The sequence below is a fragment of the Paroedura picta genome, chromosome 16, assembly GCF_049243985.1.
Source record: "Paroedura picta isolate Pp20150507F chromosome 16, Ppicta_v3.0, whole genome shotgun sequence".
NCBI lineage: Eukaryota > Metazoa > Chordata > Lepidosauria > Squamata > Gekkonidae > Paroedura > Paroedura picta.
The window spans coordinates 6346314-6370353 of NC_135384.1; the positions used below are offsets into that span (position 1 = coordinate 6346314).

The 24040-nt window shown below is 48.3% G+C and overlaps 2 protein-coding genes across 2 annotated transcripts; both read right to left on the bottom strand.

The window, feature by feature from the left end:
* Window positions 1-350: 350 nt before the first annotated feature.
* TBX6 (T-box transcription factor 6) lies at window positions 351-9504 on the bottom strand. The gene is made up of 8 exons (XM_077314628.1): window positions 9111-9504; window positions 8026-8254; window positions 6931-7198; window positions 5575-5718; window positions 2439-2509; window positions 2200-2267; window positions 1404-1608; window positions 351-773 (listed from the first exon to the last, which is right to left on the bottom strand). Exons 1-8 carry the CDS (start codon window positions 9232-9234, stop codon window positions 524-526), a joined length of 1359 nt encoding a protein of 452 aa, XP_077170743.1. The 5' UTR covers window positions 9235-9504; the 3' UTR covers window positions 351-523.
* A 4064-nt stretch (window positions 9505-13568) lies between these two features.
* Window positions 13569-21395, bottom strand: YPEL3 (yippee like 3). Its single transcript, XM_077314781.1, has 5 exons — window positions 21171-21395; window positions 17074-17260; window positions 15457-15500; window positions 14209-14317; window positions 13569-14098 (listed from the first exon to the last, which is right to left on the bottom strand). Exons 2-5 carry the CDS (start codon window positions 17188-17190, stop codon window positions 14009-14011), a joined length of 360 nt encoding a protein of 119 aa, XP_077170896.1. The 5' UTR covers window positions 17191-17260; window positions 21171-21395; the 3' UTR covers window positions 13569-14008.
* Between the last annotated feature and the right edge of the window lie 2645 nt (window positions 21396-24040).

Below are 24040 nucleotides of genomic sequence, written 5' to 3' on the forward strand. Positions count from 1 at the left end.
CAGACTTGGGTTCTGCTCTGAATTGTATAACGAAGCAAAGGTGAGCAACGTAGAAATCTTCATAGCAGGTGGGATCTGTCTGCTGTGGAACATCCCTAAGATATCATCTGAAACTCGCACTTTAAATCTGTCAAAAAGTTTCCAGATCTTGGTGCTGCTCCTTAAAGACCTGTTCCCTCCCCCCCCCCCCCCCCCCCCCGGTGCAGAAAAACAAAGAGTAGAGCCTCAGGAGGGAACTTGAGTGTTCATCTTTACATAACACTCGGAAGAAGATTATTAGATTAAAATGAAGATTTATAAGATTTATTAGATTATACAAATCTAATAAATAGTAATAATAAGACCCGTGAACTTTTTTATGTGACAGTTTTATAAGGATTTAATTTTTAAAATAAGGATACACAGAAGCTTACCTCTGCCTCTTCCCAAATGGAAAGAAGCATCAGGATTCCTCAAAGGCAAAAGAGGACAAGAAGTGTGAGTGAGTCAGGATTCTGGGTTTTTTTTGGGGGGGGGAGAGGGGTTAGAGCATGGGGGGCTGGGAGCCAGGGTAGCTAGTGGGCGGCCCATACACACGGGGTGTTGGGGGGTAAGGTGCGAAGCTGAACTTGAACGGGGTGAAGGGAGAAGCATCTGGTGGGTCTGGCCCCCCAAGGAAAGGGATGATGTCCAGGCTGTTCCAGCTTGTTGGGAGCATCGCTCTGAAATCTGATTGCTCGTGAGGCGACTTGGCAGTGGGTGGAGATGGAGGAGGTGCCATTTCTTGGCTCGGGCTGTAGGAAAACAGACGTCAAAATGGTCAATGCAGAGGAATGTTGCCTTAACTTGCAAGGGGGCAGTTATTCTGGCAAAGGGAATTTGGGCTCCTTTCCTCTTTTTTTTTTTTTAGGTTAGGTCAATAGTTACCCCCAAAATCGGTTTCATTCACCAATTTAAACTAGCATGGTGTACAGTTAAAAATGGCGGCTTCTAATCTTGTGAGCCGGGTTTGATTCCTTGTTCCTCCACATGCAGCCAGGTGGGTGACCTTGGCCTTGTTACTGTCCTGATAGTACAGTTCTCACGAGGCAGTCTGGTCAGAGCTCTCTCAGCCCCACCTGCCCCACAGGGTGTGTGTTGGGAGGAGAGGAAGGGAAGGTGGTCGGAAGCCGCTTTGAGACTCTTGCATGCCGTGAAAAACGGAGTTTAAAACCCAACTCTTCTTAATCTGACATTATCCAAATCTTCCAAGAACTCTGAAGGGTTTTTGTTTGTTTTGTGACAATGAAAGGCTGTCATAGTAATTGGGTCGCTGAACAAAATTTCAGTCCTTTGGCATCTTTAAGGCCAAGGAAGTTTTAATCAAGGGCTGAGCTTAGATGTGCAAAAACCCGCTTCTTCAGACTTCATACGACTAAGCTCACCTGCCATAGGGCGATGGGGTTCCTCGCAAGCCATGGAAGGCAGCTGGGTGCTGCACGTAAGCTTCAGCTCCGCTGGGGTTAGTCCCTCCAGTGGGGTAGAAGGAACAGGAAGGGTGTGGGAGTCCCGGGGGTGGCGGCTGCTCTTGCGGGTGATCCACAGGCATCTCCTCAGTCAGGGTAGAATCGCACGGGCCTTTCTTGCTCTCTATGTGGAAAAGAGGTTATAACCGGAAATGAAACGGGAACAATAGTAATACAATAGTAATATGTAAAACAGAAATTCTAAGTCCTGTTCATTGTCCAATCCTTGGAAGCCATGGAGGACCAGTAGATACTAGAAAAATGCCTCCTGCAGTCACTCAATTTGAAGGTGAGACACAAGCCACTGTGAGCCAGGTGCCGTCGAGATATTTGGCTAATGCTGCTGAAGAAATTCATGAAACAGGCTTCGTTGTACCCGAATCCAGTTCAGCATGCATTCCGTTTTCTCCTTTGGCTTCCAAGGACTGGACAATAAACAGGACTTAGAATTTTGGATTGACATATTATTGCATCATCATATCTATCTACGCACAACCCACCCTTTTTTTTCTTTTCTTATTTTGGCTGTTAATACATTATAGAACTTGGGAGGAGAGCAATTTGAAAGTTGAGAAAGGGATACTTAAAGAAATGAGCAACTTCTTAGAATTCAGGCTGGTGAGCTAAAGGGGTCATGTTGAGAAATTTCATTCTGGTGACTAAAAGGTTAGGGATAGGAAGGTCCGGGGCAGGAGAAGGGGTCTGTTCCTCTTACCGCTTTCTCCCACATTGGTCTCACATTCATTTGCCTTCATTTTCCTCTTGATTCTGGCCTCCCGCTCCCTGTATTTTGGAATGAAGGAAGGCACAGTAAGACGTGTTCAACCCCCAATGCAGGCCGATTGGTGTATTTTCAGGGCCGGATTAGCAGCTGGGAGCCCTTGATGCAAGCAAGTACGAACACTGAAATGGTCCCTCCTGATATTGATATCTGCTCCCCTTCCCCCTGCTCACCTTTTGCTGTTCATGCCGTTCTCCCGGAAGCCTTTGGCAAAAGGGTTGCTCTCAATCTTCATTTGAGTAATCTGAGAACAAAAAAAGGTAAAGGCTGGTGATGAAAGGGGTCTACCTGCACAGACGATGCCCATCTGTAGAAGGCATTCTGTTTCTTTTCATATAAGTCACACGTGAATCTTAGCTTTTCATTTTTTCAAAGTGAAACATTTCTAGTCCTCATTGCTGCAAGGAGAGTCTTGAAAAGTCTATATTGCCAACTGATTTCACCAAAGTGTCCTGTGTAGTTCTCCAAAGGACTAAAAGAAAAAGGATGGATTACGGGAAAAGGGATTAAAACATGTTCCGTTTGCCAGCACATACTCTCAGGGGCTCATGGTAATTGTAGTCCATGGACATCTGGAGAGCCACAGTTTGGCCACCCCTGACCTATACGTCCCCCGCCAGGTAGAGAGTGTTCTACAACTGAACTTGCTCTCCTCTTAGCCTAGCAATGACAAAACTAAGCTACGAAGGCCAGGAACTGTGTTGACAGGAATAAAAATGTCTTCCTTCTGGAGGACAGGGATAATTCTGGGACATGGGATCCTCACTTTTCATTCATACTGATAACTGCATTAGGGATGCCAGTCTTCAGGTGGGACCTGGGGATCCTCTGGAATTATAGCTCATCTCCAGGTGATGGAGATCAGTTCTCTCAGGAAGAATGGCTGCCTTGGAGGGCGGACTCCATAGCATTGTACTCTGCTGAGGTCTCTCCCCACCCCAAATCCCACCCATTCCCTCCACCTGCAAAGTCTTCAAGCATTTCCCAACCTGGAGCTGCAACCTTCCCTGTTCCCCACACCCAACACCAGTGACTAACTAGCTGGGGGGAATCAGGCAACCCAACTGGTATCCGTTTTTTTCCTATTGAAAAATCTGCCACAAATAGGAACAGCACCTGACTTTTCTAGTCACAAAAATAGCTGCTGTAATCTTCCACGTGTCCCCACTTCAAATGTTACGCTACTAGGCAAGCAGACTGCTAGATCGTTCCAGCCCCCATCTAATGCTAGATTCATATATACTCCTGATTCGGAAGCATAAAATAGCCGGATAGAATAATGCAACACTCCAGACAGCCGGTCGGGTATTCTAGCTTTAAAATGCATAAATATCCTTGCAAATAGAAAACTAGCCACACCAGGGGGTGGGATTCTACAGCCTCTTTGTATGCTGGGCTAGTTTTCTATTTGCAAATTGTTGTTGTTGTGGGGAGGGATTAATGCAAAGGAATATTTTATAGCTGGAATTAGTTGCTAGCTCCAGGGGGTGGAGTCTGTAGGGGGCAGGAACCCCAGCCAAGGTGTATCACCATAGGTGTATCACCATTACACCTTGTAATTCCAGAATTCCAGCCTCAGGTGGAAATACACCTGAGTCGAAATACACAACCTATATTCTGAAAGGAAACAGCCTATTCTACTCTACCGCCTTCTCCTGCAAGTCTGTGAACTAGGCCTCGCAGTCTGCTCTCCAATAACCTTTAGAACCACTTAAGTTGTGCTTCAAATAAGAATTCGGCTGGAGGGCTCTGACGGAGATCGAGGCAGCTCTGCATTGTAACTCATCGTTGTCCAAAAGAAAATTAATGTGCATGGACCGGATTGAACTGACAGAGCAGGACGTCCTGCGGCCTACATAAGAGGCGGAGGGATACGAGGGACTATTTAAGCGGCGAGAGGAGAGCAACCTAAAGGTTGGCCACAGACAGTTAGAATAAAAGAGCAAAGGGAAGCAAGACTCAGATTGGTTAGCAAATGGCTGGAGAATATGCCAAATATACCAAAGATGGAATGAGCTTCCATGGCACTGCTACAGGCAGAGGGGTTATGGGTGTAAGGACATTTGGGGCCACAGGGAAGAAGAAGAAGAAAGGAAGCAAGGTTTTCCTAGTCCAGGAATGCTCTTCAAGGTGAAACTGAACTGAAGGGACGTTCCCAGAGGAATTTAGGCAGTTTAGAGGGAGACTAACAGTGAGGGGGAATGTCTCACTTGGGTTATGTTCAAATAGGTCTGTGCGGCATCTTGCATGGAGTTTTGCAGAGGGTGGGGAAAACGTGGCTCTATATGAGGAGGCCACAGACCTAATATCCGTGGAAAGGTTTTTGGAAGGGGGCAAGCAGGGGGTTGGTGGTGGGGATGCCTATTTGCCTGTGGACAATATTAGTCCCCCTGCGGAGATAAAAAATGTTTTGACGTTTGAGAGGCGTAGAACAAACCGAGGTTGGTTGAGGGGAGGAAGACCCAGTTGTGCTGCACTTCCTTAAAGTGGCACGGTTGGCTCATTTTTAAAATTATTTTCCCTCCTCAGAGTGACTGGTCCTTGGCCTTGAGATGTTCTAACGCTTTTTATTTTTAGTCTGTTGTGATTTCAGCTCTGTGCCGTCAACTGTTATAAAGGCAACAATCTAGGTTTCTAACGACAGTCGGTTTTATTTCCCTATCGGATTCAACAGGCCCTTTTTGCACGTGTTTCGGGGATGTGTCCGACGGCAGCCTTAAAAGACGCAGTTTAAGAAGAGGCAAACTGAATTGAAGGGTAAGCAACTTTCAAGGAAGAAGAGGCCAAATTCGTATGACGCATTTTCAGAGTCACATTTACTCTTTGGATAATGAAGGCGGCTTCATTAGCCATATCCCAAACCTAGGGTTGCCAGCCTCCAGGTGGGGCCTGGAGATCTCCATATGACAGAGAGCTGCTTGGGACGGTGGATTCCATAGCATTATACTCCAAAGAGATTCTTCCCCATCCAAAATCCTGCCCACTCCCAGCTCCATCCTCAGGGTCGCCAGGTATTTCCCAACCCTAGATATATCCCAGCTATCAAGGCTACGTTTTGGAGGAATTTTTCAGCCCTCTTGCATGCCCATCTTGCATGCCGCTCTTTCAGCCTCTAAAATAGCGGTTTCTGCTAGAATGTCCTCAGGCTGTACTTTTGCTGGTTCCAAATTGTCGAGTAAAGAGGGAGATAGGGAGTTTCAAAGAGAGATTTATTTTTATTTTCAGTTATTTAATTTAAAACATTGATTGGACTCCTTTCTTACAGAGCTCAAGGCGTCTTGAATTACAGAGAGGGCTTTGGTCTCTCACCTGTGGATTCTGGTAGGCTGTAACAGTCAGAAACTGAGTCTCTGGAAAGGTGAAAGAAGCACAACCGCCCCCTGCACCACGGCGCCCTCCGGCTCCAACCACGTGGATCCGTGGCTGGTAACGATGCATGGAGTGGACAATCAGCTGAGAAACACAAGAGCCAGAGGTGAGTCATCATAACTGCTTTAGGATGCTTTGGGCCGATCCTGCGTTGAGCAGGGGGCTGGACTAGATGGCCTGTATGGCCCCTTCCAACTCTATGATTCTATGATAACCATATAACTGATGGCCTAGCTCATGTTTACCCACCTCCCCAGCTAACCCTTTGGCTTTCAGAGTCAGCAAGACTGTTCTTGTGACTCTGCACAAGGACAGATTCAGGATTCGCCATCTGGAAAAATTGGATTTCCATTTTTTTTAAAAGAGAATGTGTGACAGCTCAAGTTTCTAGTCCTTCATGGCTATGCAAAATAGGGATGAATACCTTCTGAAATCTCAGGGCCTGATGAGAACTTGTGGGTTTCAGTGACATTGTCCCTTCTCTTGAATGGGTTTAAAGAAGCATAATAAATGTAAATGCGCATGGTTTGCATAACTGTAGAATGCATTTTTCTTGATGCAAATGTGATAGCACCCTGGAGAAGGGTTTAAAATTTTTAAATTTATTTTAAGCACTGGTCCAGTGGGGTGTAGTAGTTACAGTGCCAGAATAGGATCAGGGAGATCCAAGTTTGAATCTCTACTCTACCGTAGAAAATTGCTGAGGGACCTACCTCACAGGACTGTTGTGAGGTTAAAACGGAGGCGAGGAACAGGATGTAAGCTGCTTTGGACCCCGTTAAGGGGAAAGGCATAGTATAAATGAAGTAAACACATTTTAAAAAGAAACTCATTAAGGTTCATCTCAGCCCTAGCTAAAGTGAGAGCCAGCTGGGTGTAGCAGTTAAAATTTGGAGAACCGAGTTTGATTCCCCCGCTCTTTCTCCACATGCAGCCAGCCGGGGGACCTTGGGCCAGTCCCAGTTCTCTCACTCAGCCTTGCCTTCCTCGCAGGGTGTCTGTTGTGGGGAGAAGAAGGGTAGGCGATAGTAAGCCCCTTTGAAACTCCTTTGGGTAGTAAAACAGCAGGGCACAACAACACAGCTCTTCTTCATCTCTGCATAATCCATTTTGCATTAATAATTCCCATAATCCCTTAGTTTTCAGCCTGAACAATCCTCCCTTGTATTTTTCAGTCCCCTCATATCAAACTCTGCAGTCGAGCCTGTTTAGGCCTCCCTTGTATGCATCTTTCTTCCCATAGCTTGTCTCCTGGCTGCCACCCCCCCCACATCCTTTCTTTCCCTCTTAACATACGTGTCCGTGGGGGTCCAGCGTGTTGTTGGTGAGCTTGAGCCGGTGGAAGGATACAGGCTGGCGCATCCAATGCGCCCCTGACGCAGGTGAGTCCGGGTGGATGTAGACCCGGTCTGGGGGCGGCAGTTCAGCCTTGCCGCTGGCTTCCCAGCGTTTGCCGTGCCACTTGTATCGGGAGCCGCCCACTGGGACGACATCCACCAGCATCAAATACTTGGCCTCGGAATCCAGTCCAGTTACCGAAACTTTCAGCTGTGGAAACATCCGCCTGTTGAATTTATTAAAAACAGGGTGAGGAGATGCTAATGAGGGAGAGGTTGAGGTAGAGCCAAGATTCCCCCATCCTCTGTGTGTGTGTGTGTGTTTATTTTTATAGTGTGCTTTAATTTTATAGGGGCAAATCCCCTTTGTGCCCTCAGTTTTTCTGCTAAGCATCTTTCCGTCTAGCCCCTCCTCCCTGACTGCAAACAAGGCTGCTCACTCCCTGAGCGTCCTGAGCAGTCCCACCTCTCCCTTCCCCGAATTCAAAGCATGGCAGGCACTGTTGTTATGTATTAAATAATAATTGCGGGAACAGGGGAGACAGACACACGCCCACACGGATATCTAGCTGGCCATGTGCCTGGGCTTAAACACGAAAGATCTCTTTATAGATCTATATAGGTAATGTTTCTGGTTTCATTAAAACTTTCTAGATAATGTTTTAGTTTTTTTTTAAAAAAAGGATGCATTGCAGGGGGATATGCGGTCACTGGCTGTGGTTAGTCAGTGCTGAAAATATACGTTCAGAACCAGTCTCTATGTGTTTCATGGCTGGTGCCTGGCTCTCTCAGAGGGTTCTGTGGTGGAGACCTGGCTCAAGGCATATTCTCTCCCTCCTTAGGGATGCCAGCCCCCAGGTGGGACCTGAGGATCCCCTGGAATTATAGCCCATCTCCAGACTACAAAGATCAGTTCCCCTGGAGAAAAGGGCTGCTTTGGAGGGGGGACATTATTCTACTCCACAGAGCCCCCTCCCCGCCTCAAATCCCACCCCCTCCCGGCGCTGCCCCTAAAGTCTCCAGGTATCTCCCAACCTTGAGCAGGTAACCCTACCTGCCTGCCTTGGTGATGATCATCTCTGTGCCAATGCTGCTGAACCTTTTCCAAAGCTCCCCGTTCTCCAGGCTCATTCGTACTCCGGAGGGGATGCGTGTGCTCGGTGGGGCACCGGGAGGCAGACCCTGGCTGGGCCCGTAGGAGAGGCCAGGAGCTGGGGGCAGGAGGCGCCCTGAAGGTTCCAGGCCGGGGAAGAAGCTATCCAGCTTGGGGGCAGCATCGAGATCTAGGGGAAGAGACAGATAAAACAAGGCAAGAAAAGAAGGTCCATATGGTAGAGGGGTATTTCTTGAGGTGTGTGTATGTGTCTTGGGGGGGGAGGGGGGCTACAGTTAGGGCTGAGGAGGATCCTACAGGAATTTGTCACCCTTCTGCTGGTTTCCGCTCAGTCTCCCCCCACCCCATCTCTTCCCCTGACCAGTTGGTCTCTGTCAGGTGCTAAAAGTCCAGCTGACTGGGGAGAATAAGGGAGGGTGGGAAGAGTAAGCTACTGAATTTCCGTGAATTCGGCAGCCTTGTTATCCCAGGCCTGGCCTCCCACTGCTCTGTCCAAAACCAGCAGCTGTTTCCCCTCTCTTGGGTACCACTGCGGCCCATCCTTTTGGTCCGTCTCAGCCTCCCCCTAGCTGTCAGCCATCGTCTTGCTTGTTCAAATTAAAGTCCCCTTGCCCTCTGCAGCCTGCTTCCTGGTGTCATTTCACTCCAGTCTGCTCTCCTCTGGGTAACCCCTGGAGTTCCAGCCACAGCCCTCCTTCTCTGATCTTACCAGCCATCTCCATACTCTTAAAGCAATCAAACCTGCCGCTCTTTCCTTCTTCCTTCTCTTCCAACCATTCCCATTCTAGGAAATCTTGTATCTCCCTGTCATTCCCTCTGTGTAGAAATCTTGTCACATCTGAAACATTTGTAGGCTCTTTTCTCCATTAAAAACGCATTTCCCAACCTGTTATCCCCACGCTCTTGATCCCGTTTATCTAAAAGAATGCCCGTCATGTCTATCTCCTGGCCGTCCGTCTGCAAACTTTCTCTTCGGCCCCCTCCCTCCCAGTCTCCCCCTCCTCCACCAAGCCCCAATTTCTCACCTGGATATCTGAGGGCTTCGTATTGGGGCGCCTGACTCTGAGGATACCCAGCTCCTGGAGGCGGGGGAGGCCGCAGAGGATAGGAGCCCCCGTACTGCGAAAACATCTCCGAAGGGTGATACATGGGTTGCTAAAGAAAGCCAGGACTCTTGGGGGGTGTTTTTGGGAAAGGACGTGGGGATCTTGTGAAGCAGAACCCGATGAGGTTGGGAGCCAGGGCTCCTGCCTTGGGAGGTGAGGCCGTGAGTTCCAGAGGCCGGATGAGAGTAGTGGGGTGCCAGGAAGAGGGGAAGGGAGGCTGTCGAGGTAGAGCTGGGTTGAGTTGAGGGGCTTAGAAGCAGGTCTCCTTGGTTCTGTCTCTGGCAGCAAGACTGGGACGCTTCCACCCCCCAGATCTTCCTCCCTCCCCGAGGAGCCCCCGGCTGAGGCTGTATTTATGATTCCGCCAAGACTCTTTGAAGTGAGACCCCAAATGGCACATTCACACCTCCAGGGGGGAGGGGTTTGGGGCTGAGAGCAGGGCAGCCGGAGAACAGAAGTAGCAGGGGCATGTATTCGCAGCCCCACGATGTCCTCTCCTTACACACCTTCCAGCCATTTCTATCAGCGCCCCTCTATTTTATCTCTCTCCCACCTTCCCTGGGGTGTCAGCCTTTGCGTGCCTTTCTTTCACACTGGCTTTCGCCTTGGCTCTCCCAGGATCCCTTTGTACCCCCCACCCTCACCATCCTGATGCCCAAGGCCCCTCCTGTGGTCCCCGCTGCCCGCTCTCCCACTTCATCGCAGACTTCATTAAGAGTCTTGGCCCAGTCCCTTTCTGTGCCCACCCCTCGAATCCTCCTAATTGCCTAATTAACACCCTGACTCAAAAGTTTCCTGATTGATCCTGACCTATGAGGTCCAGGGTTTTACAAGTGGGTGAGGGGGGAGGTGCCATGGTCATTTGTCATCCAGATGTTTTTGCAGCTGGGCTGGGCAGCTGCGGGTATCCTGAGTGTGAAGGAGTCCAGTGAATGATGCTGGCAGCCCGATTGTGGCTAATGCCTGGGCTCTTTGTAGCCTCACAATGCAACTAATTGTATGTGTTGTATACATTTGTCACAGTCGTTCTAACGGGTAATGCGAACCGCTTTTAAGGGGTGATCAGATGCTATGAAAAGATGAGTAGTTATTGATACTGTTGTGCGAGGGTATAATGACGTTCACGCCAAGGCCATATACTTGCCAAAACTGAGTGCAAATGATGCCACTCAAAGTATTAACGCTTGTTAGGGAGCGTCCTCAGAGAGCAGGATTGTATCTCTTCTGCACTTTAAAAAAAAAAGGTCTGTAACTTCAGATTATGTTCTGTGATGACCTACATTTGGCAGCCTGAATAACTTAGCAGCTTTCAGTTTTATTAAGGTTTAATAGCCCGTAAGCCACAGGCCTATAAATTCATGAGTTAAAACAATAGCAGTAAAACAGCTGTTTGCTACGCCAACAATGCAATTCTGACGCGAACTGCTCAAAAAACAATCTTTTATCAGGAGAGGATCAGTCTTTCAAATCCATTTCCCCAAAGATCGATCTCTTGCTGCTTCATAGTTTGGACAGTAAAAGAAAACATGGAAAAATGACTGAAGTTGCACCATTTGGCAGTCACGGTAGCGTTGGCTGGGAGGTATTTAAAGAAAATAACTCTTTGTCTCATTTGACACGTTTTCCTGCCCTTTGCAAAATGCATCCTGCTTCTCCTAGTTGCGATTGAGGGCAGAAAGGAATGCCCCCCCTCTTGAAATCTGTCTGTCATTGGAGAGGCTGTCCATGGTCCCAAAGTTTCTGTAACTATACATTTAAAAAATACATTAAAAAAAACTACATAAAAAAACAACAACCCCCAAACTTTGATTCTAAGGATGCTAAATCCTGAACTCTTATCACTTTCTTCACCTTTGCAACCACACACCATGCATTTCGAACAACCAGTGTGATCACAAACCAACAAGGATACTTCTGCCAACAAGGATACTTCTGCTTTTGCGTGGCCGCTTTATGGAAACCAACAATGCTTGCTCTCATGCTGGCAACAGCTGGAGAACAGAAAAGTGGACTGGATGGGTTTGGGGTCTGATTTCTTATTTTGAAAACGCTTGGAGCATTTATTCATTTGATTTACAGACCGCCCCTCACAGCGATGTTTGAACAAGGCAAAGAAACAGGACCTTTTGCCTGCTGAGATTGAAAGCGTGCCTATGTTTACAGCAGTAAACAATTGGTAAATGATTCATTTTATCATATAAACATGAAAATCTCCTCTAAAGGTGGAGCAGATTATTCTCGTCTTGACTAGAGATTGCTTGAAAGGAACAAGGCCTGTTGTAACTCCCACAAGCAGGCAGAAGATGGAGCACTTGAGCATTTCAGTGTAGGTTGAAATATCTGTTCATAGCTGACATCCGGCCCTCTTGTGAGGCTGTGGGCACTTGGACATCTGATGATTCTGGTTTGGGGGGTATTCTGGGGCTGGCACAGTTAGCGGGACCTCTGGCTAAGCACTTAAGAGCTAGGAAAGGAAACTTTGACTGCATAAGCTGGCTGAGCCCTTGTTCCCACCTCTTGCTGTAATACACTCTGCACCTCTTTAATCCTCTGGGATTTGGGATTTCTGTGTCCTTTGAGGGAATGCCAGCGTTTTGGATGGCGTTAGTAGTGGAGACGAGCTCAAAAGGGCAAGAGAGTGAAAGGTACATGTGGTGAAATCTCTGCTAAATGAAGAGGGGAATAAATCTCCAGATAAATTTGGTAGATTGGGTGGAACATGCTTTGCTTTGGGACTAATTCTTCTACAAGGAGGTGACTCCTTGTGTTGAAACCTTTTGTAGCTTCTGCTCCTTAGGCAACTGAAGAATTATAGCAAACAATGAACAAGGAGAACATGGTGAACAAATGAGATTTAGTCTACTGGAATAATCCAGTCTGTGAACATTGCAAAAAATAAAGGTTCCTTTGAAGTCCCAGGTCGTCTGGGTATTTTTAAAATATTTTTTTTTGGGGGGGGGGTTCAGAGAAAAGACTCAAAAATCATTTGATTTTCACAGAACAGACATCCGGTATTGTCAGTTTCATACAGGGCTTCATCAGTTGTCATCACAATACAACTTATCACGACTCTGGGAATCTTTCAGGCTCTTTGCCTTTTTGTAACCCCAAAGAGATCACAGAGTAAAACCAATTTGAAACGGTGACAGCCTTTTCTAGCTGTGAGAGCTGCTGGTGGTAAGTTGTAGTTTGATGACAGCTGATGAAGTTCTGCACGAAACCGACAGTAGCGGATATCTGATCCGTGAAAATCAGTAGAGTCTTTTTGGGTCTTCTTTTCTCTGAAAACCAAGTGATCAGACATTAAAGGAACCTAAACAGATTATCTTGGACTTCAAAAGAACCTTTGTTTTTGGTAATGTGCGCAGACTAGGGCCCGTTAGGTACATGTTGGATAATGCTCTTTCAATGTGCTTTTGCAGCTGGATATTCCTGTGTGGAAGAAGATAATCTACTTCTAAGGTGCATTATCCAACATGTGCATAATGGGCATGGGTTATCCCGCTTTACTAATTCTGAAGAATGACTAACCTCAGGGTGAGGAGACCCAAACGCATCATCTGCTTTTCATTTATTTACTCTACGTTAAACATTTATATGCCACCTTCCCACCCAGATAGGGGCTCCATGGCTCTCTTCTGCCGAGAATGGGATCCTAGCAAGGGTAGAAATCTGCAGTCTGATACAAGACTTGGTGGAAGAGGCACAATAGGCTGTTCTTCAGACTTCCTTCAGCACAAGCTCATTTCCCTGCTCAGTCCTTGAGAAGAGAGAGAATCATAGAGTTGGAAGGGGTCATCCAGGCCATCTAGTCCAACTCCCTCCTCAATGCAGGATCAGCCTAAAGCTTCCATGGTAATTATGGCCAGCCACTGCTTGAGGACTGCCATGAGGGAGAGCTCACCACCTCCTTAGGTAGCCAATTCCACTGCTCAACCACTATGAATTTTTTTTTCCTGATATTGCACCACGTAGTTTAAGCCCATTCCTGCAGGTCCTACCCTCTGCTGCCAACAGGAACCTTTCCCTGTCCTCCAAGTGACAATCTTTCAGATACTTCTCCAGGCTGAACATTCCCAAGTCCCTCAGCCTTTCTTCTTAGGGCTTGGTCTTCACACCCTGGATCACCTTTGTCACTCTCCTCTGAACCCTCTCCATTTTGTCCACGTCCTTTTTAAAAAGGATACAACATCCTCAAGGATCTGGCCGGTGGAAACATCAGGAGCACGGATTGCTCTGGCTCCTTGCCTTGAAAACCCTATGAAGTTGAGTGTGCCCCACCCGAAGATTTGGGATAGCTCGTGGATTCCTTATGGACAGATTTTTTTTTTATTGGTGACAGCACCCCCTACTTTAAGAGGGGGGGAAAAAAAGATCACTTCAGTGCTTTTATTTATATATATATATAATACACACTCTCACAAAGTCACACAAATACTGTACAACCCTTGCCTTCCCCCATTTCGCTATACAACTGCTGTCGATATTTTGGAATACACACTCTGTACAACAAAACCCCCACGCGCCTCCCCTCCCCCTCCCAAGCCCTGCTTGCACACTGCCCCCCGGCCTAGGTATCTCCTTGTGCGCCGCCTCCTTTTCGCCACGTGAAGGCATCATATCTGAGCCACGGGGTGTGGCCTCCGAGCAGAAGCTCCGCCTCCCCCTTCACAACTCAGAGGCATCCAGAGGTGATTTGGGTGGTAGCCCATCGGTTGGGAAGGCAGAGGCAAATCTTGTGGAAATTGTCATTTTTTAGGCTCCACCTTCTACGTGTCACTGGCAAGATCCCGCCTCTTCCCGCCGCCCTTCTCTTTTCAATCCCATCCATTATCCTTGATCATGTGGTTGAGCTCAATGATATATTTCCCCTCCTTGTATTTCTGACTGGTCTCGAAGGCTTGTTCCTGCAAGACACAAGGAAGGCAGAGGGTGGGGAAGAGGGTGTCAGATTCCATCAAGTGAACCGAGGACCTTGCAGGGAGAGGGAGGCGAGGGAGGGCCGGTGGGAACTCACATATTTCCATCCAAGGGTGGTTTTGCAGTTCTCACAGTAGATATCAGCCACGGCGTGCAGGCCGGTCAGCAGGACCCGTTCTTCGGCTGGGCCGCATCCAACATTTACTCTGTGACGAGCCAAGAAACAAAGAGACAGCCAGTGAGGCAGAGCGGTGAAAGGGTCGAACTAGAACTGGAGAGATGAGTTCCGATCCCCGCTCAGACAAAATGGACCTGTTACTCTTTCTTAGCCTAACCAACTGCACAGGGACGCTTCTGCCCTGAGCTCTTTCGAGGAGGGGCAGAAAGAAACAGAGAGAAAAAGGAATGGGTTTGAGGGGCACAATGTTGCTTTGCTCTTGCAGTGCCGGTCATCCGTTACCCATAATCCCTCTTATTTTCCTAGTTTCCCTTGCCTTTAAGTCAGCCTCAGGCTCTGCCTGTGGGGCCTCATAGGTTCAAGACTGTGGCAGACAGGGTTCAAGGTGGGGTACCCGTCAGGGTTGATGGCACAGTCATTTGACCATTGAGGTTCCTTTTGTCAAACACCACCTCTGGCAGGTCCAATCTTTGGCGAACCCGTCAGCAATCTTGCCGCTGCATTTTGGGCTGCCTGTAATTTTCAGGAGAAGCCCCACATGTAAAGCGCATGCTCCCGACCCCACTGCCACGACCCCACCCCACTGCCATTTAGTGTGAGGCAGGATTTCTCCATCTCTCGGGATGGGCCCTGCTGAATCACAGAGGTCACCACCGTCTGTAAGTGCAACAGTGGACAAAATTGTAGTTCTCCCCAACTTGTGCCTTGGGTGAACTAGTTGAGGCTGCATGAATATTTATCTGTTTGTTGAGCAAACCTGCATGCTGTCTCTCCGGGAAGTCTGCCCCATGGAGTGCCTCCAGTCAACAACAAAATGGTTTTGAGTAGATAACGAGAATGTTAAAGTTTGGCTAAGTTTGGAATCCTTTTCTTTGACGTGCTGCTCTCTCACAGAGAGGGCCGTGTCCTAAACCAGGGGTGGGCAAAACTGGGGCTCTCCAGGTATCCATGGACTACAATTCCCATGAGCCCCTGCCAGCTGGGAATTGTAGTCCATGGACCTCTGGAGAGCCCCAGTTTGCCCATCCCTGTGTAAACATTGAAAACTAGGTCACCGGCACAACCACTGGATCCCAGAGCAGGGCTGGAAGAGGGCTCAGAGGCATTCTCACAGGCTGCCTTGTAGCTGCCCTTTGACCAGAGTCTGCTTCCTCCTCTGATACTCACACAGAGTTGAATAAATACGCCCGGCCTTGGCTTCCTTGAAAAGACTGTAAAACAAGAAGACAAGGGGAACCGTTTTAAGCAGGTAGCTTGATTGGCTCCTTGCCCTGCCTCCCCCATGCAGGATTCCTGACCCACAACACCCCCCTCAGACTGTCGTCTATCCTCGAGCCCGCGGCAGCTTCCCTGCCGCATTTCCTTGTTTGTTCTCTGGCTGGTTTTCAGGTGCACCTCATCCCGGCCCTCGGAATTCAATTTAATCATTAATCAGCCAGCAGGCGAAACTTGTTGACCTTGCAGTATCTCAGCCACCAGGGTGTTGATGGGTGGGCGAGAATCGACAGCCCCCGCCTCCCCCCCCCCCGAAATCTATCTAGCTTGCGGAGACAAATGTCCCATCTCCTTGCGGCTTTCCAGATTCCTCCCGCTCCCGTATCACCTGCTTTCATCCTTGTTGCAACTAACTCTCCCTTCTTTTAAGCACTAGGCACATTTACAATTGTTTTGTTGGCTTAATTGTGGTTCCCTGATATATAATCCAGCAGTTGGGGGTGGCTCCGGTTCTTCCCTTTTTTCGCTTATCTGTTAGAAACTAAATTGCTCGCCCTGGCTGGGTGCGGAAGAGCTTTTCGGTCTGTTTGCTGACATGACAGGGAGGAGTGTCTTGGAGGTTTCCCCGTTCTGGGGGATCTGGGCGCTGCAGCATTAATGTTGTGAGTTAGAGTTGAGGCTCTTGTGGCGCAGAGTGGTAAGGCAGCCGACATGCAGTCTGAAAGCTCTGCCCATGAGGCTGGGAGTTCGATCCCAGCAGCCGGCTCAAGGTTGACTCAGCCTTCCATCCTTCCGAGGTCGGTAAAATGAGTACCCAGCTTGCTGGGGGGTTAACGGTAATGACTGGGGAAGGGAAAGGCAAACCACCCCGTATTGAGTCGGCCATGAAAACGCTAGAGGGCATCACCCCAAGGGTCAGACATGACTTGGTGCTTGCACAGGGGATACCTTTTTGGAGTTGAGGCACTGAAAAAGTGCAGTGGATAAAATAATCTTTCTGGAAAACCTGCGTCTGCCCCAGACTTCCCAGAGTCTCACACCCTTGTTGCCCTTGCCTTTGAGAGCCAGTGAGGTATCGTGGTATCTCTAATCTGGAGAGCCAGGTTTGATTCCCCACTCCTCCACGTGCAGCCAACTGGGTGATCTTGGGCTAGTGACAGTTCTCTTAGACTTGAGGTCACAGGGCAGTTCTCTTAGAGCTCTCTCAGTTGTGGGTGGATGAAGGGAAAGGTGTCTGTAAGCCGCTTTGGTAGTGAAAAGTGGGGCATAAAAAACCAGCTCTCCTTCTCCTTTGTTCCCCATCTGCAAACTGTGATCAGCGGTGACCTACCTAGCAGGGTTGTTGTGGAAGGCCGTTTGAAAGTATGCAATTACATAATAAACCCACGTTAGGGTTAGGAAGGTGGAAAGCAAAGCAGGACCCTATAATGATAGCTTTTAATAAAAACCTAACGTTGCTAAACCAACTCTGGGGCGTTCTGTCTGTTAAACCAACCAGCAGAGAAGACGGCCACCTCTTCCCCGGGTTGCTGTCTGTCAGGAATATCCCGGTGCCGTTTCCTTTGTTACCTTGGAGATCAGGTCGTCGTGGTTGGCCAGGTGGGCTCGGCAATGCACGCAGCTGTAGCGTCGGTGGCAGTTGTCCAGGTAGGCTTGGAAAGTTTTGGGTTTGGACAGCCTCACCATGGTCGTGGGGGGCACGAAATGGAGAGAGAAGCCGCCGGAGAGCCGTGCAGAAACAGAAGCCTGAGGTGGCCTAAGAGAGAGGAGTGATGAGATCAGCAGAGTGGGGCTAGTTTGCTGGGCGCATCATTTCTGGATCCTCCGTGGATGTCTTAGAGTGAGCCAGGAAGGCTAGGAGGTGAGATGCCTGGATTCCATTTCCCCGCTCTTGCCGTTGACTAAATATTGTCTAACCAAACCAGCGCCACGTGCTCCGGCTCCAAAGGCAGGTTCTAGGAGGCTCAGCCTGTAATAAGCCCTGAGATGTAGGTCAGCACAGAGCATCTTGTGATGGGGAAATCTTGCCCAGAATAGAATACAAGCAACCTGGCTTCTCCCATGCTGCCTCTCTCCAAAGAACCTCCCCTCCTCCTTCCAGGAGCGCTGGCACTCAGGTGCCCACTAGATCCTCTGATCTTCTTTTTCGGAACAACCCAGGAATCCTTGCCTTCCAAACCCCTTCATTTCTCCTCTCACATCAGATCCAGAAGTTCTGGCACTTAGACCCCAAAAAATGTCAAACCACAACTTGTCATTGTTTCAACGCATGACGAATTTCCCTTTTGGCCCTTGTTTCAAAGTATCTGCCTCCCACCCTGGAGGGTTGATGTTCCCCAAGAAGGGAAGTATTGAAAATGCTGCTTTGTGTTCCAGAACTTTTTAGGGGGGGAAAGGAATGGATGGATAGTTAGGTTGCTGGCGTTAAAATCCAGGACCCCATTACGGAAGGATTGCTGGAGGATAAATACAGGAAGAAGCAAACAATTTGCAGAAGGAACGAGAGAGGAGAGGAGAGGATAAATAGGGCCAGAAATATATGCAGTTATAAAAAGCAGGCAGGAGCGAAGGATGCCAATAACGTAACCCGTGGATGAGTGCAGAGGAAATGTCCAGAGACATAAGAAGAGGGCGAGAGCCCAAAGGAGAAGGACGATCTGAAAACAATATGGTGATCTGGAGGAACAGCCTGAGCACTGAGAAGAGGGAACCGTGTAAGGGAAGAAGCTGATGAGCACAGAATTAAGAGCAGAGAAACCGGAACTGCCAAACGAATGCGGAAGAGAGGGGTGCCCAGCAACCTGCGGATGAGTCTCGGAGAGAGGAGGAAAAAAGAGCTAGTGCAGGGCAAAGGGGGGCCCCGGACGAAAATGCAGTGGCTTTAACGAATGGGAGAGGGCGGGTGGGAGGGGAGAAAGCGAAGGAAGAAGAGGCTTGCTGGAGGCTTCCTTTGCACAGAGAGGCGGCTCGCTGGGGCGGAGGGGGGGGGGAAGTCTGGAGCACGGCGAGGGGGAAGGAAAGGGAGGTGGCTCCTTGAAAGCCAAGCAAGTGAACCAACCAAGCCTGGGGGCAGGGGACTGCTGACTTGGGGAATTGGAGGCCTTGTCTCCGTCTCTGCAAACACAAAGAAGGTCTCCCTGGGACTTGCTGTGGGGTTTTTGTTTTGTATGTGTGAGGGAGAGATTTGGTGGATCTCTGCCAGGTGGACCCTGCATCCCCCAGTTATCCTGGTCTCTAACCTGTTGTCTTCTTCCTCCTTGCAGATCCTAGATGTGATCACTGCTTCCCTAGCAGACCCACTACCTCTGGAAGGGTCTTTATGCTTGGGGGAGGGAGGTCTTTTCCTTTCTATAAATGCTCATACGGGTTTCCCCGTTTTTCCTAGCTGTAGTTAAGCTGTAGTAAAGGTCACTGGAGGAGGAACAAAGGGGTACACAGGGCTAAATGGTGTAGTGCAGGGGTAGCCGAACTGTGGCTCTGGAGATATCCATGGACTACAATTCCCATAAGCCACCTGCCGGTGCTGGCAGGAGCTCATGTTAGCCATAAACACAGGGGTGGCCAAACTGTGGCACTCCAGATGTCCATAGACTACCATTCCCATGAGCCCCTGCCCATTGGCCATGCTGGCAGGGGCTCATGGGAATTGTTGTCCATGGACATCTGGAGAGCCACCATTTGGCTACCCATGCCATAAAACAGACCAGGTGACATTGGGCCAGCTCACCTCACAAGGTTCTTATGACGATCAAATGGAGGAGGGTACCATATATGTAGCCCTGAACACGCAGAGGGAGGCTAGGACAAAATGCTCTATAGGAAACGATGCTCTGGCCCACGCTAGGCATCTAGGCCGGCATTCTCAACAAACACAGTCCCCTTATTAGAGAATGTAATTAGAGAAAAGTAAGGCAAGTGACTGGTGGTTAGGATGCAGCATGGATCCTAATTACAGAGCAATAGGACTAGCCATTATTTTAGTCAATATGGAGACGCCTTATCAGCTAGCGATAGCACCACTCTGACCAGCTACTGGAAATTCAGTGCAGCAAGCATGAAGCCTGCTCCGGTCTGGTTTTAAGGATAGATGCATACTGAATGTATGACAGCCTGCCTTCCAAAATCAGTGGCTTGGTAAAAGAGGTTTGCTTTAACATTATGGGAAATACAGTCTGCTGCATGCCACAGGTACAGGGTCAGAAGGGATTTTCTTAAGATGGTTATAAATAGATATTCAATCTTCTGTGAGGTCATAGGGCCCATTCTTGACCCTGGTTTCCTGGTTCCTGCGGTCAATATATCTTGTACGGTTGAATAAAGGCATTGGGGGAAACTTCACACGAAAATGTACACTTGGTTCTGAGCTTTTATTGGTGCTTCCTGCAGGGATCCACCTTTTCCTGTGGGAAGTTAGGGATGAATCCAGGTAGCATGTGATCTGGAGTTTCTCCAGTACCGGAGAAATTATGGTCTGCCTATTCTACAACAACCTCTCTTTGAAGAAATATGGGTTAATAGACTACTGGGGAGGAGCCCATGAAAACAATTTGTATCAAGCAGTAGATGGCAAGGATCTGAAGTGCTGGTTATGTTTTTAATAGCCTGAGCCTAATAAGAAAAAAGATGATTTGTATGCAGGAGGAGGGAATGAAGAAACAGGAGGTAACACATGGGGACTACTAAATGACTGCAAATTAAAATTCCTGTTTTGATTATCTGCTGCAAGGAAGTCACAGAACCTAACCAAGGAGGCAGCAGATTATGCCCAAATAATAATTTTACATTGGACATGCTGAGACAAAGTGTTTTCCAGTGATCAAATCAGTTCTCAGAACACATTTCAGAATCCACACACTATGCAAAAAAGAAAAGAAAAAGAGTTTGGGCAGAATGTCGTCTTTTAAACCGAGCATTTTTTAAAAAGCAGAATTCTAATTTGTTTGGTTCCAAGACTGTAAAATCAGCATTCCCCCCCCCCCCCCGTCCGTCCGTCCGTCGGCTGTCAAAATCTGGGGCTAGAAAAACAAATGTCCCTCTGCAGTAGGAGCTTGGGAGCTTGGAATCATGAGACCTGGGATTCTGGGAAATACGGTAATGTATTTGCTGTTCTAGGCTATAAAGATATGGGTAAAGCCACCCACCCTTCATAAACAGTCCAGTAGCTATGACTCCGTTTGATTTGGCTCAGTGCTTCCAATCAATAGGGAGCTGGCAATGTATTCTAGGGAACGACAACAGAGCAGGCTGCTTGAGCCGAGATGGGTGCCATATTACCTTGTATTACAGGATCCCTAAAAAGATATCTGTAGCTTTCCCACTCTGGCGATACATGAGCCGCTGGAATACAGGAGAGGGCACCTCGTCCTATCGAGAACAAGCTTCTTGGATCCCGGTTTTAAAAATAATTTACACAGCGGGTCAAAGTACATTCAAGTGTTTTAAAAACAAGAGTCACCAAAGATGCCACCAATGAGAGCCTTACGGACAGGTAAGATAAAACTGCCCCTGATATGCATTTTATCCTTTGTTGTTTACCAGGTCTCTTCCTTTCTCCTAGCGGCGAATTAGATTATAGCTTCGTGCCACACGGAGATGCCCACAATCGCCCACTGCGGTCGCCTGGCCTGCATACCTAACAAGGAGAAAGGTACCCACCATAATCTTACCTGGCAGGAGAGAAACACAGAAGAACCTCCTTCTTTTGATGAAGCCTCCTAGCTCTCCTGATGCACAGGTACCTTGCCTCGCGACGGTGTTAGGGCTCCTTTGTGAGAAGGGAGGCACCCTGCGGAGAGACCTGCAGGCCCCCCGAAAAGCGCCAGCTGGAAGTCTAGACTTCCTCTTGTTTACAAACCAAAGCTGAGAAACAAAGGTATCTCCTCCCCTTTCCCCCTCTCTCCCTCCTCCTTTCTGCGGGCTTCCCCCTTTGCTCCTTCCTCTTTCCGGCCAGCCAATGAGAAGAGAGTATGTAAATAAACTGCAGAACTTTAAAAGGGGAGGGGAAGCACATTAACTGGCACATACTTTGTGGGTGGAGATGCTGCGAGGCAAGGGACTGGCGCTGTGTGCGCATCAGACTGCTGTGGGAATGGGCAGAGCGCAAACCACTGACTGCTATTGAGCCTGTGCAGAGTTCCTTTTCCTGGAGTAGATGGTGGCGCTTCCACAGCAGATGCAGGCAGACCCTGAAACCTGTGTGGGTCCGTGTTCCCGATTCAGGACTAGAATATCAGTGAGATTTTTCTCTATTACCAGTCCTAATACCCAAGATCAGGGGATTCAAACTTGGCTCCTGCGACTTTGCATTTTGCAAATAGACCCAAACTGCCTTTTCCATCGGGGTAGCTGTTCTCCACATTTTCCCAGCCAGGGACTTCAAAGGGAAACTCCAGAGTGAAACTGCTGAATTAGAATCTGTTAAAGAAGCATGCTGTTGTTATGCGTGTGTCCCCCTTCTGTAAGTGATGAGACGGCCTGGGGACTAGCACTTATTCAGGTTGGTTCTCATGGGAGCACTGGAGACTTGCCATGTTTTTATTAAATATACAGGTAGGACCTTCACGAAGGCTCAGGGACAGTCCTACAAGATTCGCCGTCTTACATCAAATCCCTGCAAGCAGAAATCCTGCACATTACAAGGGCTTCAGCCACCACCAGAGCCTGCATCTCTCACTGTACCCCCAGCATAAACATGGGGCACTCTTCCCACTCCCTTCAGTTACAGGGCTGTAGGTGGGAAGTCTCATCTCCCTCAAGCTAGCTTGGTGTAGTGATTAGGAGCGCAAACTTCTAATCTGGCGAGTCGGATTCGATTCTGCACTCCCCCACATGCAGCCAGCTGGGTGACCTTGGGCTCGCCACGGCACTGATAGAGCTGTTTTGACTGAGCAAGAATATCAGGGCTCTCTCAGCCTCAGGAGGGGTCAGAGAGCAGCTCCTAGGTTAAGACAAGGAGTGGTCCCATTCAAGAAAATAACACCTCCACCCTTGGAGTAATGTAGCAGCCTAAGTATCCCAGCTTGCTGAGTTGTGCTTTCCAACAAGTAGGATACAGTCTGATTTATTCGATAGACCATTGGTCTGATCCAGATGGTAACTTCTTACAGAGGATCGGATAAGCCATCGTGATGAGGGGCCAAGTCTTGTTACAGTATCTTCTCCAGAAGACTCGGGATTCCTTTGTCAGCACAGGGTGTTGGTTGGTACCGCCTTGTCACCAGTTGCGGCTGTTATGTATAATGTGTATATAAATGTCTTCATTACGTTTTAGTTATACCAAACAGCATCTCGCCTTGCACTTAATGCATTCAATGGCTGTTGGCAAAGTTGTTTTTCCCAGCACAAGTCTCCCAACATGCATGTGCTGAATTGGGCCCTGGCATAAAAAAAGACTGCATATTAGTAGCGATTACAATTTGTATCCCTTCTGCTACATTAAACTTGTGCGGAATGGACCATTGTGTTGGAATGAACATTAGTTTAAAGGGCCTGTTTTATTTTGCAGCACCATGTTGTGGAAACCTGAGAGTGTGTTTCTCCAGTGGGGCAAATATGGACATTTTCAGGATAATGGTGGGGTTCTTTGTCTGCTAATCCTTGCATGCTGCAACAGTCCTAATCTGTCAGTCCTGCTGTCTTGATCTAAGTTGAGTTCGAAGCACAGGTCTCTCAGGGGCCACGTAGGGGACATGAGGGCTTCCTAAAGGGTGATGAAGTCTGCAAGGGAGTAAAAGTTTTTGCAAGGCAGAGGGGTTTGGTTTCCGGACTGCTCAGGTTGTAATCTGAGCCCTGAGGCTGTGACTCATCTTCAGGCAGGGTTTTGACTTCTGCAAAATCTTGACTTTGAGACCAAGATGATAAGATGGTAAGGAGACAGCAATAAATGAGATCCAGTGGGGCATCGTGGTTCAAATGTCCACCTAGGATCCAGGAGATCCAGGTCTGAATTCCTGTTCTGACATGGAAGCTTGCTGGGTGACCTCGGTCTGTCACACACAATCAGCTGGCCTACCTTGCAGGATTGTTGTCGGGAGGATAAAATGGAGGAGCGGGTTGTTATGTAAGCCACCTTGGGGTCCCCACCTTTGTGAAAGTTGTGGTATAAATTAACTAAAATAACATAGCAATATATTGTATTTGGGCAAAAAAAATACTCAAAGAAGGGCTGAACATATTCATCTGTCCTCCCCAGTCCTGGCCTTCTGAATCTTATTAAAACAAGGTGGGAGAATTCATTTCGGTTGAGTGGTTTTGCCACCGAGTGTTGTTAACATAGCAATTTAACTTGTCAAAGATTTTTTCCCCTCTTTTGCCGTGACTAATCCTGCATTACACCTGTGATGAGTGTTCTGTTACCCATCTCGCTATGAAACTATAAAGTTGTCATAAGAGAGTGGGAAGAGAGAGCCCAGCGGTGTGACGCAGTCCAATTAACTCTGCCACAGATCCTGTATTCCATTTCCAAGGCTCGACAATCTATAGATTGGAGGTTTCTCCATCACGCCCTGAAACATCTTTCTGATCCACACACACCCCC

Coding starts and splice junctions, on each gene's coding strand:
- TBX6 (XM_077314628.1), bottom strand. CDS start 9,234: ATGTATCACCCTTCGGAGATGTTTTCGCAGTACGGGGGCTCCTATCCT. Junction 5,719..6,930: donor CGCTGGACCCCCACGGACAC/GTATGTTAAGAG, acceptor TGTGTTTCTCAG/CTGATTGTCCACTCCATGCA. Junction 2,510..5,574: donor CAGCCTACCAGAATCCACAG/GTGAGAGACCAA, acceptor TTTTGTTCTCAG/ATTACTCAAATGAAGATTGA.
- YPEL3 (XM_077314781.1), bottom strand. CDS start 17,190: ATGGTGAGGCTGTCCAAACCCAAAACTTTCCAAGCCTACCTGGACAAC. Junction 14,318..15,456: donor GCGTATTTATTCAACTCTGT/GTGAGTATCAGA, acceptor GGCTCGTCACAG/AGTAAATGTTGGATGCGGCC. Junction 14,099..14,208: donor CCACCCTTGGATGGAAATAT/GTGAGTTCCCAC, acceptor TGTGTCTTGCAG/GAACAAGCCTTCGAGACCAG.